Source organism: Oryzias latipes, chromosome 9, assembly GCF_002234675.1.
Source record: "Oryzias latipes chromosome 9, ASM223467v1".
NCBI lineage: Eukaryota > Metazoa > Chordata > Actinopteri > Beloniformes > Adrianichthyidae > Oryzias > Oryzias latipes.
In genome coordinates, this window is record NC_019867.2 from 25,463,313 (window position 1) to 25,480,519 (window position 17,207).

The window sequence follows — 17,207 nt, forward strand, 5'->3', positions numbered from 1 at the left end:
TTAAAAGCTACATTTTATAAATGAATGGCTTAATGGGATAAATGAAGTTTATTTTTCTTAGTGGGACTTAGTTTGCAGCTCTCTCCGTTTTGGTCAATAAGAAACTGGGTCTTTTAGCAAAAAAGGTAGACCCCTGCTTTTGTGCTTAAAAAGCAAAGATCTAATAGATATTTACAGATGTTTTATATGATGGTCTTATCTAAGAACAAATTCCCGCTTCCTTAGAATTAACATTTAAGCGTTCATCAATTGAAGAAAATTTAAAGTTAGGATTTTAATGGACCAATCTGTGACTAAAAACACCAGTAAAAGGGATAAACAGTGCAGCATTAGGTTCCATCCTGCAGCTCTAGGGACAAAAATGAAGAAAAAACACATTTTAAGTGACATCTTTTTTAATTATATACAAAAAAACAATCTAAACATTTGAGGCAAAATTGTTAAGTAAAACTTTGCAACCTAAAGAATGAATTATGGGTTTGTTTTTGTGCTGCATTAATACAAAACACACAGACATAAATTACTGGATGATGCATGAAGCAGGTTAGTTGATAGAGCTTCATTGTTGTTTTAGTTTGTCAAACTGGTAAAGCTGTGAAACTTACTGAGCTGTGGATCCAAAGACAATATGAGGACTATTTGTAAAATGTCACCAACATTTGCGACTGACGTTGCTCACAAAGAAAAAATGTATATATCAAGACTGATGTGAATGACGCTAAGGAAACCTGATGTAAAGGATGATGGTGAAGAAAAATGGGGTCCAGGTCAGGCTTTGACTGGAGTGCTGCAACTAGCTTCATGTCAGTAAACGTCTGCCGCTATGACGCCATCTCTGTATTCTCCTCGGATCGAGCAGGAAGTAAAGAGCACGCGGCCCTGCGGGGCAGTTTAACTCTCATAGTGGAGCACAAAGGCCAAAGGCTTCCACTGTGGTGACAGACAATGCAGTGGCCTGTGGCCTTGGGTCACTGCATCCCAAACCACTGTTCCTGATCAGCCCACTGAGCTGCTTCGCTGTCACTGCCCTCCAGATCTCCATCTTCTCCACTCCCCTCCATGTCATCACCGTCCAGCTCCACGGTGGCGTCTGCAGGGCTCTCCTCCTTTTCCATCTTCTGCATGCCCTCCAGAGATTTCTGGTCATTTGGATCCAGGCTAAGAGGAGACAAAACATTTCAGTTTTCATAAAATCTGCAGGGATCCACAAAAAAAAACAACAACTGTTTGAGTACCTTAATGCAATGCTGTACTGATCCATGGCTTCTTGATAATCATTTACAGCCACCAGGAAATCTCCCAGCATTCTGTGCAGCACACAGTCACTTTGATTGGCGAGGGCGTTCCGTAAGAGAGCAATCCCCTCTTCATGCTTCTGTTCTCGGCCTTTACCAAAAAAAGAGACAACAATAAGTCAAGCTGAACTGTGTCCTTGGCTTAGAGGGTGGTTAAGACGTCTTTCAACGACATACTGAGCAATTCTGCTTTTTTGATCACAGCTTTGGTGTAGTCGGGTCTCTGGGCCAGGGCTTTGTCCAGCAGAGTTTTGGCTTTCTCCTGAGTGACTGGGTCTTCCAGACACACTGTGGCCAGGATGGTCAGGGTCTGAGCGTTGGCCCCCAGAGTCTTATAGATGTTGTTTGCCATCCCCATTGCCTCCCGAATGCCATTGGAGGCCAGGTAACAGTCGATCAGACCTGGAACATTAAACTTTGAGTGAGGGCTTTTCTATGCACGTGGTCCTGTGGTTTTAAACACAAACAAACCTTCGTAACAGTCGAGTCGGCAGGGCGCCAAACGCATGGCTTCTCTAAAATGGATGATGGCTTCCTGGACTCGGCCCATGTTTCTCAGTGCTGCCCCCTTCAGGAGGAGGGCCTGCACGCTGTTGCTGTTCAGCTGGATCGCCTTGGCCCCCAAATAGAGCGCTCTTGAATAACGCTTGCTATAAAAACTGTGACAACTGGAAGGGAAAAAAGAAAGAAAACAAACATTGCCCTTACAGATGAGATGAATTATACAAACAAATGTCTGGGAAAGCAACTTGATGATCTTCAAACCTTCACTATTCGATCAAAAGAAGAACAGTTCAAGACTTACCCAGAGATCACCCACGGCTCTGCGTGCTGGTCAGATATATTGAATAAACGCCCACCAAGGACTTCAACATCTTCTAAGTGTCCCTCACGAGCCATCAGATAACCATAAACATCCATACCTTCAAGTGCAAGAAGAGAAAAAAAAAGTCAAGTTTTACTGGAAACGGGGCCCATAATGCTTCTGAAACATGCGCACAATTAAATACGCGACTCTTCCATGTGTCTATGGCAGATACTAATTCATAAAAACACAGCTGTATAAGAAGACCCCATCCCATAACTCACCTTTGATAAGGTAAGGATCCAGCATCTGGGCCTGTTCAAATTTTAGAATGGCATTTTTCGTGTCCCCCGCCCTGAAATACACGTCTGCCAGGCTGACCAAGAGGTCCACGTTATCCCGCAAAAGAGATTTCTTCTCCAAAGAGCTGAAAATTGGATTTTTGGAAATGATTCTTTGAGGAGGATGTAGTAAGACGCACCCAGAAAGACACAATAAAATAAAATGGCGTGAAAAAAAAACAGTACAAATACCAAATAGTGTTAATGGCCCTTTGATTGTCCCCAGCATGTATGAAAGCATATGCTTTGATCCAAACAGAGAGCCAGTCCAGGTTTGGGATGCTCTGGATTACATCCATCGTCATGGACGCCACTTCTGCTCCTTTAACTGACAGAGACAGAAGGCCTGGAAAAACAACAACACTTCAAATTACTAAAAATGAACAATCAATGAAGTTGTAACTTTGGTAAGGGAAAGAAAAAAATATATCAAACTTATGTCAACTTGTTTTTTTTTTCTGAGGCATTGGCAGGAAATGTAGAAAATAAAAATGGCAACTCATGTAACAAAACATAACTAAAAAAGGAGCCACTGAGCTGCAGTAGTGAGCACCTTTGTGTAGTAGACTAATGAAACCACTTAGAAAAAAGATTTAGAAGATAAAATCTAAAGAAATCATTGATCAGGAGACAAAATACTTCTGGGCTGACCAGCAAACCACATTCAACTAAGAAAACCATCATTAACTTTGTCAGACATTGATTTAAAAAATTCATTTAATTTAATCAAAATTGAATCAAGCCTCACTTCAAGACTTTGGTATAAAACAGGGGTTAATTACCTGCATAAATGAATATTTTTTAAAGTATTTCTTGTCTTTTAGCTTTTTGGTTCATTTTTTATAAACAAATTCAGAATTCTTATACTGAAAGTTCCACTGTTTAAAATTGAACTGCGATCAAATGTAAATCAAATAAAAAAATGTGGAAGTAGTTCATTCATTGGCTTTGCAGTCTTATCCAGCCCTGTCAACTGTATGACTGCTTCCAGTCCACGTGCACGACCCAAGTGCTCACCAATGATGGCATCCAAGGCGAGAGGACACTGCCGGAGCACCTCTTTGTAGCTGGTCACAGCAGAACGCTCCTGCCCAGCTTTCCTGTACAGGTTAGCGAGCATCATGTTGATCTGAAGTCAAAAGAAAAGCATAAACTCACATTTCTGCATGGATCCTCACTTTGTTATGCAATTTACATGAGAAATCTGTTTATTTTTTTGACAAGTGCCTTATTTTTTATTGCTCTAGCTTAGAACTAAAGCACTAAGGTAAGGTTAGTTCTAAACCTAAAAAAAGTCAAATCTGTAGACACAATTCTCAAAATAACAGTTTCTTGCTCTGGATTATCAGAAAAACTGGTTTTGAACAACAGCAGATCCAGAAGAACCGCACTAATATCTATTCTAAGGTTAACATCAAGAGCAGGAGAAGAGAACAGGCCAGCAAGGGAGCAGAAAACCCAAGGACGTGAAAGCAGGAGTCTACCTTTGGAGTTCTTTGTCTGGATGGGATTCCATCGAGCACAGCAATGGCGTCTTTGTCCAGCTTTAAAATGGTGTAGCATTCTGCTATCTTGTATTTCACTTCAATTTCTGAGGGTAAACTCTGAAAGACAAAGACTCTAAACATCAGACTCATGTAGCATTATTTAGAGGCAGAGAGTAAAATAGGTTTTGAAAAAAACGGTCTTAATATTGCAGTAGCGGTCAGCTGTTGTTAACCTCTACTACTTGATCAGTTGTTTTTACATGAAAGTCCATCTCCAATCATCTTTTGATTCATTTTCAAAAGAGTTCCCAGTGGTCTTTTAATTGTGATGCTGTTTTTGGACAAATAAAAAAAAAAAGTGTCTTTTTCTAGGACATAATTTGTAAGAGCTGAAGGGGTTCATTAGAAATTCACCTCAAAGCTCAGGGAGGGACTGTTGGCATGAACCAACGCCGCCACCTCTTCCCGTTACCCATAACTGATCTTTCTGTTTACACACTTTCCCACTAGCTTTCAGCCCCAACCTAAACATATTAGTGCAACAAAAATAGCTAGCAATATTGGAACTATCCAACCATCTTAATAGTTTTGATTCAGATGCCAGCTTGGAGGGGGAAAACAAAGAAGTACACGGATCTATTTGTCTGCAAGTGGATGTATCAGATTGGAGCGGAGCACGGAGCTTGTGGCCGTAACAAATACAATCTTTTTCAAACGGCATTCTTTAAATCTGCTCCTGATTCACCAAGATTTGAATAAAGAAGTACTCAGAAATGCTTTTTTAAGGTTAATTTTTCTTTACATATGTCCTCCATCAAGAAGAAAATGCCACAAAAAAATGTAAAAACTGTTTTGAATATTACCTGAAGATGAGGAAAAACAAACCAAGAGGTGCCCTTCAAGAGTCACTTGAGATAAAGACGTCTGCTGCCAAAAATGTGTCTATGCAAGTGATTAAAAGGTAGTTTCCCCACTCTAGGATCAGTATTGGTCATAGATCAAAAGCAGCAGGCCAGCAGACACTTTCATGGTCTTCAGTGTTATTATTTTCTTGCATATATTGTAGGGATGCAACCATTAACTTCTGAGATCTATCTATCTATCTATCTATCTATCTATCTATCTATCTATCCATCTATCCATCTATCCATCTATCCATCCATCCATCCATATTTTTTTTTCCTAAATGTGTTGAAGCATAAAGCCCTCACCTGTGTCTGCATGTTGGAGGCTGCTCCACCAGCTGATGTGCGAACCTTGGATGTTTTGCTGAGCACCTTCTTCTGCTGCAGCGCCATGCTGTACTTGCAGGCCGCATTGCGATATTCCTTATCGTGAAAAATCGCATCGGCGTGGTAAACCAGCAGTTGGTACTTCTGAGCCGGTGAGAATAGTTCACTGGAGACAAAAACGAACAAGTTTCATTTAAAAATAACTACAAAGCACAATACCTCTATTTTATGGCACTAGCTTCGCATTTAAAGTGTGCAACGTTACGAAAACAGCAGCTGTATAAAAAATTACATTTTGATTACGGGGAGTTCTGGGGGGTATTCCAGAAGCATGTTTAAACTACCCTGACTTTAAGCCTGAACTCTGGCTGAAATCCGCCTGAACTTGCTTACTCTGGGTATGTCGGTTCCAAAAAACCGGATATGAGTTAGCGTAATTACGCTCCACTTGGTAACCCTGGGTTAATGCACGTGCACAGCAAGTACATAAAGACATTTTCAATGGATTGCCGATCTACGGAGTCACCATGGAAACGCGTGGTGAAAAAAAGAGAGCGCTATACGTCAGTGAGACGGAGTCGGAGATTTGAATGACGGCGTATGAAGATTAAAAAAGTAACACGGCTGCATCAGCAAAAGAGAGTTTCTGCTTGGAGAAAAAGAACGGACAAAGTAAACACAAGAGTTTCTATCTCATTTCCATTGTGATGTGTATATATATATATATATATATATATATATATATATATATATATATATATATATATATATATATATATATATATTTATAAAACTTATCCAACTTAAATGAATTAATTCAATTGGTAACAAGAAATTGAGTTAAATATATTTTTTACGTCTATCCAACTCAATATTTTTTTTAACTCAAATTTACATATTTATCTAACTAAATGTCATATCACTCCAATTCAATTAAATGTTTTTTCATCTTAATTTATTGTACTTCTTGAACTCTCATGTGTTTAAGTTTGAGCCTGCAGATATGCTCATTTTTACAACAATAAAATGCATGAATCAAAACAGATTTGCAACATGACACGTAACTGACTTAACAAAAAACAAAAAAGATTTATCTCAACTAAAGCAAATAATTAAGTTAGATCAATGTAACAAATGTTATCTTTCCAACATCCATATGTGGTCTTATCACCCTCTATGGTGGAAAAAGTATTATCTGAGCTTTTTCATCCACTAAATCATCTTCAAATGGACACACCATGCTGCCTTCACCTCTCTGAAAACAAACTAACCTTCAACTAAACCTGTTCCAGACCGGGTTATGTTCAGAGCATGAGTTGCTATGGCAACTTGACATACTGTGAAACAGACCTCCACTGTTGGTACCGAAAACTGAGATAATCCGCTTCATTAGCCTTAAACTTGCCGTGGTAACTAGCATAACCTGCTTTCTGGAATACCCCCCTGGTACATCTTCTTGAATATAAATGTGGCGAAAGAACAAATAGTAACATCTAATCAACTCCGGAAAATGAAAACATTTGATTAATGTAAATAAAGAAAACATCAATACATGTGAACAAAGTGGGGGGATTTGAGTTCAAACATCCCTCAATGACACTTCACCAAACTGTTATTGCCAAAGTCTCCACATGGCTATGTAATGGAGTGAAGGCTAACTGTATGCATCTCATAACACAAGCTAAGCATGTAGAAAGAAGCTGTGTAGGCTGCGCATTCAAACAATAGCGTAAAGACTACGACAATATGTTTTTTTCATATATATAAAACTGTCGCGACAACGGAGGAAAACCACAAAACACTTGCGTAGAGACTCATTCGGGAAATAGACGGGTCCCAGTCAAGCCATACTTACGGATTGTTATTGCTCATCGTCAGCAGCAAACTGCTCACAATGCGAACATTGGAGTGAAGGCCGGCCGAAGCCATGTCCCGAACGTGATCAATAACATTCATTTTACCGAAAAAATGCAGGCTCTTCTACAGGTTTCGGTGTGAAGTTAGAACTTTTAGCTAAAAAATATCTAGCCTCTGATGTATTAAATATGGCGCTCAGCAGCCTTCCTTCCGTGCACTGCTGCATTTGTAGGTCTGTACAAATTAGTTTTAGCAGACGATTCACGAATGACAGGTTAAGAGCGCAATCAATTCACCCTCATACAATCTTAGTATTTTTATTTAAATCGTTTTAGTTTACACATTCATCATGATGAACGTAAATTTAAACATTTGTTACTTTGTTTTTGTTCTTTGTAACAGTCTTCAATGTGAATTTGATATTTCCGATGGTTATGAACGCATCTTCTGCTTTTCACTGTATGTTTGTATTTAGCTCAAAAATCGACTTTCGCGTGAATAATTGAAAATTAAAGGCTTACTTTATAATTGTTTATTTTTTTCAACCATGTATTATTATGTTCGTGTGCCGAACGAGTTCTTCAAACATGTAGATGTCAACAAACATACGGAATTCAAATATCCAAAAAGCCCCAACATAAAATTTCTAAATTGAAAACATTTCAAACAACGAGGTATTCTGTGTATTTTTAATGCAGTCCTTTTGTAAGTCTAATTCATTGGCAGAAAGATATTTTAACAACACGAACGCGTGGTCAGCTTGAAGCACGCATGCGCACTTAAGCTAGCACCTGAATCTTGTGTCAAAACACGGAGCCAAGCGGCGGCAGCAGCAGCAGCATCGCAGGACCTCCTCTCTGTGTGCCAGAAGATATTTGTCTATACAGACAGTTTTTTTCTTAGTTACGTACGCGTACCATGACCGAACAATCAGCATTACTTCTTCGAAAACAATTGGCAGGTAATGTGATCGCATTCTTTGATATTAAAATTACAGGGAGAAAACAGCTAGTTATGTAGCAGCAATAGGCTAATGCTAGCTTTTGTGAAGCTATGTTTACGCTGTAAGATTCTGGTTAACAGGCGCTTTAATGACCGAAATTATCAGGACGTGAGCAATCTACTTGAGTTAGATGCCCATTTGTGTGGCAAAATTATGATTTCAACGTCACGTTGGAATAAAAGATAAACTAAAACCCACGCAGACCAGCAACGCCGACCGTCCTAGCAAGCTAGCAACTTCGGCGTTATTTAGCGGGCAGAACAAAGGAATAATGAATTCAGGGGCTCACAGCCCTTTTGAGTTTAGCTTTACCAATGATACACATGAATACCGTAATACGTTGGGCAACACACAAACATATATTTTCTTAGTAAACGTAATTGAAAATGTGAAACTCATTATTTAGTTATGTAAGATAATATCTAATCACTTTCTCTGGTAGGATGATAGCGGTACCCGTTGGCATTTTTTAAGTATCGAACGAAGCCCACACAGGAAAATAAATGCGCTGCTTTTATATTGACTAATTTTAAGAGTCATCACCAATATAATCAGTGATGTCATTTTAATGCCAAGCACGATCATCTGCTGAACATGAAGTACGGTTTGCACTGCAGCAGTTAAGCTAGAAAGCAAACGATGATTTATAAACTCTGCGAAAAAGCATCAACTCACTTAATATTTGCGTTCATTAGCTTTACTTAATTATCTAACCTAGTCTTTTTTTCCTCTTCAAAATCACATGTACATACCTACTTTACAGTACGTTTTAAAAGGCAGCATTAAAGCGTGAACAACTTAAGAAAATGTTTCATGTAATTATCATGGCCATATATATATCATATATCATATATATCATGGCCATATATATATATATATATATATATATATATATATATATATATATATATATATATATATATATATATATATATATATATATATATATATATATATATATATAAATTGAAAATCTCTGTTTTAGAGAGATAGATATTCTTCATTGATCCCACGTTGGGGAAATTCTATTGTTACAACAGTTCAGTGAAAAATAGAGAAACAAGAAGAACAGCACTTTTACTTAAGAATATAAATGTATTACATGCCCTGAAAACCTGGTTTATCCTACATTTTTTAATATAAATGGCCCATATCACAGTGCGAATGTTGTACATACAAATGAAAGAAGAAAAAGCTACTTTTAAAGTCAAAGTGGCGTTTAGAACAAGTTAGACATGTTGCAACCATGCTTTGCGTGGCAGGTTGCCATAAGCACTGAAACCGCCATGCCTGAGGATATGGGTGATGTCAAGATGTGTTGAAATCACAGCGTTTAGCCAACATTGTGTTCCAGTTGATGACGGATATAGCAGATTGAGTAATATGACACTTGTACAATTTGTGTGTGACTCAACTGTGTTGCACTCTGATTCCCTGCCACTTTGCTAATTGATGAATCACCTGTTGAATCACTTCAGGAGGGATAATTTCCACAAAATATTATTTTCTTTTTGTGGCAAAATGTAGTTTTCATTTGTTGGATAAAGTAGCAATATTTGGGTTTGATTTTTTTCATATGTAGTATCAGAAATCAATCATTGAATATCTTAAAAGTAGACAGAAAATCATGTTTGTGTTTTTTACTTGTGAAAAAAATGAAGAAACATTGTTATAAAGAGATCCACATTTTAAAGACCCATGTTAATAAAATTGTGCTTTTGATGTTTTTGCGGAATTTTCCTTATAATGGAGGACTTCATGTATATGTGTGTGTGTGTGTATATGTATGCATGTATGTATGTGTGTATATTTAAAAAAAAAAAATATATATATATAACTGCTCTTTTATATGAAAAATGCCACAAGAAAATAGATGACTTATTTATAATAATAATAATAATAATAATAATGGATTGGATTTATCTGCGCTTTTCATGACACTCAAAGTGCTTACATTGTAACCATTATTCATTCACTCCTCATTCATACTTGGTGATGGTAAGCTATGGTTGTAGCCACAGCTGCCCTGGAGCAGACTGACAGAGGCGTGGCTGCCATTTCGCGCCTACGGCCCCTCTGACCATCACCGGGAACATTCATGCAGATCCACACACCAGTGGAGCCACACTGGAGGCAAGGAGGGTGAAGTGTCTTGCCCAAGGACACAACGACATTCTTGGCTGGTGGGAGCGGGGATCGAACCGCCAACCCTTCGGTCATTGGACGACCCGCTCAACCACCTGAGCCACTGTCGCCCCATTTATAAATGTAAATTAAGCTAAAATAGCATTTCTAAATGTATCTTTATTCAAATCATTGTGAATCAGGAGCAGATGAAAAAAGAAAAGCTTGTAGTAATGGCACAGGTTTTGCAGTAGGTGAACCAAACCACTTGCAAACAAAGGGATCCATGTAGGTCTTTGTTTTCCTCCTCCAAGCTGGCATCTGGATCAAAACTCTACGGTTGGATAGATCCAATATTGATTGTCATTCTTGTTGCTTCGGAAATGTTGGATGGAGCGGCTGTAAGCTAGTGGGAGAGCGTGTAAACAGATTGACGTTGGGAAGTGGGGTCTAACATACCCCGCACCAATTGTCCCGCCCATAACCAAATTAAAATAATAATAATAATACTGTTGCTCTGCAGAAACTGTCCTAGAAAAATACTTTTTTTTAAGTCTTTGCTAGAAATTGCATAATCATAATGAAAAGACTGCGAGAGCACTTTTACAATAGATCAAAAGAAGATCTGAGTGGGACTTTAAGCACGAATATGGCTTTTAAGCATAGTTGTCAGTTTTACCCTCCCAAGACCTTTTGTGCACATTAGGGGACAAATGGCTCAGAGGAATAAAAAAAAAGGCACTTCAACCATGAGGTCTCAGGAGGACAGCTATTTTTATATGTACTTTGTCCATTACCAGTATTACTTTTTGCTAAATTTGGTGGAAAACCTATGCCTTCCATCTGTAGCAGATTAGGTTCTTAAGACATATTTTTTCAGCTACACACCTACACACCTTAATCAAGGATGCACACCACCCTGCACACAACCTGTTCATCCTTCTGCCCTTGGGGAGGAGGTACAGGAGCCTCCGCTCCCGCACCACCAGGCTCAGAAACTGTTTCACACACCAGGCCATCAGGATGCTAAACACCCTTTCCCCTGTCTAAATTGTTGTAAATTTTCTTTATTTTCTTTCCTTATTTATTTTATTTTATTTTTTCTTCTCTTGAACAGACATGAGAGTAAGAAACGGAATTTCGATTCATTGTATGTGATGCACATGTGAAGAATCGACTTTTGACTTTTTGTTTCTATATTATTAAAACAAGTAATCTTTTTTTTCTTTTTTCAGAGCTCAACAAAAACCCAGTAGAGGGCTTTTCAGCTGGATTGATAGACGATGATGACATATACAAGTGGGAGGTTGTGATCATCGGTCCACAAGATACTCTGTTGTAAGTAGGACCTACTTTATTTATGATTTTATCTGATTAAAGTGTTAAGTACAGCCTTTTTAAATAAAAAAGCAAAACATGTTTAGACTTCTGTCTTATTCTTATTGTATTTTTTTTATAGTGAAGGGGGGTTTTTCAAAGCATACCTAACCTTTCCCTATGATTACCCACTGCGACCACCTAAGATGAAGTTCATCACAGAGATCTGGCATCCCAATGGTACTCACAATTGGCAGATTCTTGTTTCATTTTGGAGCAATGCTTTTGCAACTGTTACAGTTTCTGCGTGTGTGAAGAACATGTGTTAACTTAATTCTTTCCTGTTGCCCTTTTATTGTTGGCTACAGTTGCCAAGAATGGTGATGTTTGCATCTCGATTTTGCACGAGCCAGGAGAAGATAAGTTTGGTTATGAAAAGCCAGAGGAGCGCTGGCTTCCCATCCACACAGTAGAGACAATCATGATAAGTGTTATCTCCATGTTGGCAGACCCCAACAGTGATTCACCAGCTAATGTTGATGCTGCGGTGAGTCACACTACTTTTTGCATCCCCCCCCCCCCCCCCCCCCCCCCAAAAAAAAAAAAATCATTTATCTTGACTCTTTACTTAAAGTGACTGAAGGATATTTTATTGTAAGAATCTGCTGCTGCTGTTGCAGAAAGAGTGGAGGGAGGACCCCAATGGGGAGTTCAAGAAGAAGGTTGCTCGTTGTGTAAGAAAAAGTCAAGAGATGGCATTCGATTAGGAGCCAGCTGTAAATTCTAGGGTAAGTGGAATATTTCTTACCCAAAATACCGGACCTCAGGAAGTAATAATGATCTTGGTGTTCTTTTTGCTCGGTTAAAGGAAATTCCTTCAGAGGGAAAACTTCAGCGAAAGGCTTTTGCACCTCTTGTTTTGCCAGTCAAAGGTTGGTTGGCCCCAACCCTATTTTCTGTGAATGGTCTGCCAGATGAGCCAATTTGGAAAAACCCTACCAGCGAAATCTCCTGTTTCCTACCTGGAAGTGTATATTTAATTTTATTTATTTTGAAAATTAACAGTGTAAGATATGTCACTACTGTAAATTAACTTGCTTTTTTATCTGCTGCTGAACACTTTCTACTTTCTACCAGGTTTCTTATGCAATGTAGTGGTCAAGATTGTGAAAAAACAAAAGCTCGTTGTCGTTAGGTCACCATGTGTCCTCCCTGCTGTGTACTAACCAGACCGTCAGCCCAACTAATTGCTCATTTGATACCATTTTCGTCAGTGAATCACCGTTGCCTTCTGTTGGCTTCATGTCTCCACACCTCGCTATGTAAAAACTGATGGGTTGAGAACCTTTAATGCAATTTAAGAGGTTTTGGTTTCATTATTATTCTGCATAAATGCCTCTTGTTTCATTTTCTTGTCACGCCAGTGTCTGAAATGTTAACCCCAAGGAGCTCTAAAATCTAGGATTTGAGCCTTTGAATACACCAACAAGACTATTCTAAATTTGTTTTGGGTGATACATTGCAAATTCAACAGTAGCAGATTTTTTGTGCCAATTTTAGGTTCAAACTTCCTAAAAGTCTTGATCAGCCATGAGTGAGACAAATGTAAAATTCCATGTTTTTCCCTGAACTTGTCTTCCTCCTGTGGACATGGAAACCTGGATGTCGTCAGGAAATATTCCAGCCCGTTTCTGCCGGTAAACCAACATGTTTCAATCTTTTTACCAACAACACGTTGAGGGGAAAAACTGGAAAGATTTAGAGGCTCAATTGCAAAGTCAGGCACTATGTATCACATTTGGCTTGAATGAATGTATGTGACTAAAATAATCCTTACTTTGGCATTTAAACACTTGATGGCTTAAATTACGCCCCTTTTCCTTCTGACTCATGCCAAAATAAAGCTCATTAATCCCCATTGTATCACTAAACGGCTCATTTTAAAGTATAAATGCGTGTTCTGTTGAAAATTAAAGACAAATCTAAACTATATTTTGAGAAATTATTAAACGCCTTGTTCGGGTTGTATTCGCTTTTACTAAAGGTGTTGCTGACTATTAAGCCATGTTGACCTCCAATATCAAATGTATGTTACATGTTAAGCTGTGACCAACAGTAAAAGTAGCAAACCCCATCTTTCGGCGCATACAATCAGGTTTGCAGGCGCGAGGTATGTTTTGAGTAGGACGTTGTCGTTGGTAGATTCCGGGTGAATGCGATGTGTACCGTTGTTGCATTCGTGTGGATCACATAACTGCTGTTGACATAACCTTTTTCAGTCTGAATTTTCTAACCCACCATAACCTCCTCTGACCGGTGTTCACTGTATTTGCACAGATTCGGTGCGTTTAAAAATGTCATGAAGCAATATGCTCTGAAAACGCTGTGCGCAGGTGATTCATCCCAGCGACACCATCCATCTGTTGTAGGTTTTGTTTTTGTTTGTTTTTCCCGTTTGTGTCAATGCAATGTATATTGGACATGATGCTCAATAAATTGTGTAAAGAGACGGGTAATTGTTTTGTGTGTTTTTACATAATGGATGAGAACACTCGGGGTTCAAGTGTATCTCTCCTCAGTAACTGGAAGCCAGAGGTTGTGTCACGTTTCAGTACTGGCCTCCTCCTCTTAGGCACCTTCTCTGCTGCCTCTGCAACCAATCGGAAGGAAACATTCTGGTTTATAATTTAAAATGAAGAAGCAGGTTACTTTTGTTGAGCACCTGAAGAACGAGAGCCGTGTCAAACGTGGAAATGCTCACGTCCTAATGAGGTAACATGCAGAAGTCCTTATTTTGAGGAGTTTATTCCCCCACTGAAATTACTGTCTCGTAGGTCTGCAGAATCTGTCAGGAGACACAAAGATGGTGAGTTTGATTACTTTTTAAGGTAAAAAAAAAAATTATCTTTAAAAAGTAGTGAATTTTAACAATTGGCTAGGTTTCTTTTGTTAATTAAATTAAATCTTGTTCTGGGTTTGTCTTTAACTGCCTGAAAGTGATTGAAAATCACCAATTAAAGAAGACACGATTGGTTATAAAAGCGATGGCTCAGCAATGTAAAAGGTTTAAAGGTGATGTATGCATCTGTCATTGTAAGAGTCTCGGGGTTAGCCTGTCTGGTGTCCACACCTCCCACTTACAGAACAATACATCAGTGAAGGACAATGTGTCACATACAGCCTTCAACTGCTGGGAACCTTTTTCTGACTTTAATGGAAATAAAAATCTATCACTGTTATTTAAAAAAAAAAGCGGAAATGCTAAACAAATCCATGCCCAACTATTTTGAGATCTGTAACAGGGATCCATTTGGAAATGGGTTTGTGGAGTGGATCAACTGAAAATGAAGTGTAGAATTTCTCAGTTTAAATTATTTTTATTATTGTATACTCTCCATCCACTTTAGTAGCTACACCTTGCTAGTAACAGCTGGACCCTCTTTTGCCTACAGAACTGCCTTAATCCTTGGTGGCATAAATTCAACAAGGTTCTGGAAACATTCCTCAGAGAGTTTGGTCCATATTGACATGATGGCATCACGCAGTTGCCACAGCTTTGTCGGCTGTATATCCATGATGCCAATCTCCCGTTCCACCACATCCCAAAGGTGATCTAATGGGTTGAGATCTGGTGACTGTGGAAGCCAACTCATTTTCATGTTCAAGAAACCAGTCTGAGATTATTCCAGCTTTATGACATGACGTGTTATCCTGCTGGAAGTAGCCACCAGAAGATTGGTACACTGTGGTCATGAAGGGATGGACCTGATCAGCAACAATATTAAGGCTGTGCCATTGTAACCATTCTCAACTGGTACTAAGGGGCCCAAATTGTGCCAAGAAAATATCCTCAAAGCATTAGATCACCACCAGCCTGAACCATTGATGCAAGGCAAGATGGAGCTTTTTTTTTTTTAAAAAGCAATGCCGTCCTTAAATAAGAATTGGCAGCAGATTATTTGTTATTTCTCTTTTTTTGTAAGTTATGGGTCTTTGTGGCCACCTTTTTAGTATTTTGCATCATGTTGTCAAAATGTCTTATCTACATTCTTAGATCGACCCAAACCAGTGCAGATGTTTGTTTGTTTTTAAGGCTGCTTATGCATTACATTTCTATTTAAACCTTTTGTGCATGACATCGAGAGCTGATGGGGGCTCTCATTTAAGGCATTTCTGTATGTGGCTTTTTGTAATAAATAATAATTTGGACACTTTTTCCTGTTTTTTGTTTTACAGTTCTCCAGCAACCAGCCTCCCAGAGAATGTGTGCAGGTACAGCAATGAAACTGGCAAAAATTGGACATTTAAACCTATTGAAAATATACGGTATATATAAAGTTCTGGATGCCTATAAAACTAAAGTATTAAAGTTGTAGTTCCACACATTTATGGAAAGAAAAAGCATGAGTTGGAAGACTGCAGATTCTCTGAGGTAGAGGTGTCATTGTGTTCCAGGCTCTTCGTGTCGACCTGATCAGCAGGTGAAAGCTCAGTACAAAGAAACAGCCACTGATCTTTGTGGCGACCGACTCCTGAAGACATTACTTGCTCCCATAACTGTCACCTCTGCAACTTTCTTACAGGTAAAACTCTGAGTTTTTATCTTTGCAGTCAATGAGTTTTTCATGTGCATTTTTCAGCGCAGTAACGTTTTTTGTGGCGCTTAGCAGCAAGTCCTCACAGCTGGACAGAAGAGCCACATTTGCAGTGCAGCAAATATGTGCAGCACAGAGCGCATGAGATGGCAGATGAAGAAACACTACCTCAATGTGCTGCATGCATGCATCCAGTCAGGTGTGTATGCTCGTCCCTGGAACACAAACCCCACTGCTGTTTATCTTGTCTTTTGTTTGTGTCCTTTAGGTCAGAGTGACCCCTGCAAGAGGAAGCATGTGGATCAGAACAGAACGCTCACAAAGGATGTGCAGAAGGACACATGGTGGACAAACAAGCCACAACCACAGAGGGAATGCAGGAAAAGGGCTCACTCTGACCTGGTTCTTCCAAAAATTTCCAAAAGATAATGATAAAAGTTCAGGTTTTGTTGGTCTTGGTGACTATACAAACAGTGGTGACTTTTTTTTTGTTTTGTTTCTGCAGAAAGCCGTAATTTCTCAAACTTCATAATAAAATAAATGTGTTTCTCTATTTACAATCTGATTGTATTACTATAAAAGGCATTTTTGAATGCAGAGAGATGGTTCTCACAGATTTCTTCTGCCTGGAACATTTTAACAATGGAGATAAAGTTCTCAAAAATGATTCCTCTTGGTGCTTTTAATTCTATTTTAAGACAAAGAGTCCTTCAAACAGTTACAATCCTCATTGCATATTCCTCTGGTTCTTTACTATTGAACTCTCAAATGCAGGTTTTATGTACAATTTTTATTCTTGTTGCTCAGTCAAATAACTAGAATTTTACATTTCTATACAAAACATACATTTGTGTTTATAGCGTTGAATCCCATCACTAGGCAGCAAAATTATCTCCAGTACTGTATCATTCCTCATAGCAACACTTTTTATTTTTATTTTGTGTAAAAGTATCAAGAGAAATTGGTAATTTATTACAGTGGTTCATAGAGTTGATCAAAGTATTTTAAAATTAATGCTGAACACATCAGAATTGTACCACACAACATACAGCACAAAGAAGATTTACAAAGTAGTACAAAACGTTTAAAAGAACTTAAGATTTTCCTTTGCCAAAACTCAGAAAAAAAAGAAAGGAATCAAGATATGGAAA

The 17,207-nt window shown here is 38.6% G+C and overlaps 3 protein-coding genes across 5 annotated transcripts; 2 read left to right on the plus strand and 1 right to left on the minus strand.

The window, feature by feature from the left end:
• Positions 1 to 377: 377 nt before the first annotated feature.
• anapc7 (anaphase promoting complex subunit 7) lies at positions 378 to 7,238 on the minus strand. The gene is made up of 11 exons (XM_004072768.4): positions 7,016 to 7,238; positions 5,140 to 5,326; positions 3,926 to 4,045; positions 3,459 to 3,570; positions 2,634 to 2,787; positions 2,385 to 2,527; positions 2,101 to 2,218; positions 1,767 to 1,963; positions 1,473 to 1,697; positions 1,236 to 1,386; positions 378 to 1,158 (listed from the first exon to the last, which is right to left on the minus strand). The coding sequence occupies exons 1-11, from the start codon at positions 7,114 to 7,116 to the stop codon at positions 969 to 971; spliced, it is 1,698 nt and encodes a 565-aa protein (XP_004072816.1). The 5' UTR covers positions 7,117 to 7,238; the 3' UTR covers positions 378 to 968.
• A 571-nt stretch (positions 7,239 to 7,809) lies between these two features.
• LOC101161315 (ubiquitin-conjugating enzyme E2 G1) lies at positions 7,810 to 13,970 on the plus strand. 2 transcript variants are annotated; one of them, XM_011479557.3, is made up of 6 exons: positions 7,810 to 7,978; positions 11,380 to 11,482; positions 11,604 to 11,701; positions 11,830 to 12,008; positions 12,142 to 12,249; positions 12,324 to 13,970. In XM_011479557.3, the coding sequence occupies exons 1-5, from the start codon at positions 7,936 to 7,938 to the stop codon at positions 12,226 to 12,228; spliced, it is 510 nt and encodes a 169-aa protein (XP_011477859.1). In that variant the 5' UTR covers positions 7,810 to 7,935; the 3' UTR covers positions 12,229 to 12,249; positions 12,324 to 13,970. The 2 variants fall into 2 exon arrangements, with proteins under 2 accessions (XP_011477859.1, XP_004072817.1); XM_004072769.4 differs by having other exon boundaries at positions 12,330 to 13,970.
• A 98-nt stretch (positions 13,971 to 14,068) lies between these two features.
• On the plus strand, positions 14,069 to 16,665 carry LOC105354786 (protein FAM216A-like). Of its 2 annotated transcripts, XM_023958731.1 has the most exons (5): positions 14,069 to 14,327; positions 15,698 to 15,733; positions 15,917 to 16,044; positions 16,132 to 16,255; positions 16,325 to 16,665. In XM_023958731.1, exons 2-5 carry the CDS (start codon positions 15,724 to 15,726, stop codon positions 16,483 to 16,485), a joined length of 423 nt encoding a protein of 140 aa, XP_023814499.1. In that variant the 5' UTR covers positions 14,069 to 14,327; positions 15,698 to 15,723; the 3' UTR covers positions 16,486 to 16,665. The 2 variants fall into 2 exon arrangements, with proteins under 2 accessions (XP_023814499.1, XP_023814498.1); XM_023958730.1 differs by lacking the exon at positions 14,069 to 14,327 and having other exon boundaries at positions 15,372 to 15,733; positions 16,132 to 16,665.
• Positions 16,666 to 17,207: the final 542 nt, after the last annotated feature.

What these genes read in the sequence shown, in the direction of transcription:
- LOC105354786 (XM_023958730.1), top strand. An exon ending in CCTCTGCAACTTTCTTACAG is followed by an intron (nt 16,045 to 16,131) that starts GTAAAACTCTGA and finishes GGCGCTTAGCAG; the next exon opens with CAAGTCCTCACAGCTGGACA.
- LOC101161315 (XM_011479557.3), top strand. Translation starts at nt 7,936, where the DNA reads ATGACCGAACAATCAGCATTACTTCTTCGAAAACAATTGGCAG. An exon ending in TCTTCGAAAACAATTGGCAG is followed by an intron (nt 7,979 to 11,379) that starts GTAATGTGATCG and finishes TTCTTTTTTCAG; the next exon opens with AGCTCAACAAAAACCCAGTA. An exon ending in GGTCCACAAGATACTCTGTT is followed by an intron (nt 11,483 to 11,603) that starts GTAAGTAGGACC and finishes TTTTTTTTATAG; the next exon opens with TGAAGGGGGGTTTTTCAAAG.
- anapc7 (XM_004072768.4), bottom strand. Translation starts at nt 7,116, where the DNA reads ATGAATGTTATTGATCACGTTCGGGACATGGCTTCGGCCGGCCTTCAC. An exon ending in GAGCCGTGGGTGATCTCTGG is followed by an intron (nt 1,964 to 2,100) that starts GTAAGTCTTGAA and finishes TTTCCCTTCCAG; the next exon opens with TTGTCACAGTTTTTATAGCA. An exon ending in CCGACTCGACTGTTACGAAG is followed by an intron (nt 1,698 to 1,766) that starts GTTTGTTTGTGT and finishes TTAATGTTCCAG; the next exon opens with GTCTGATCGACTGTTACCTG.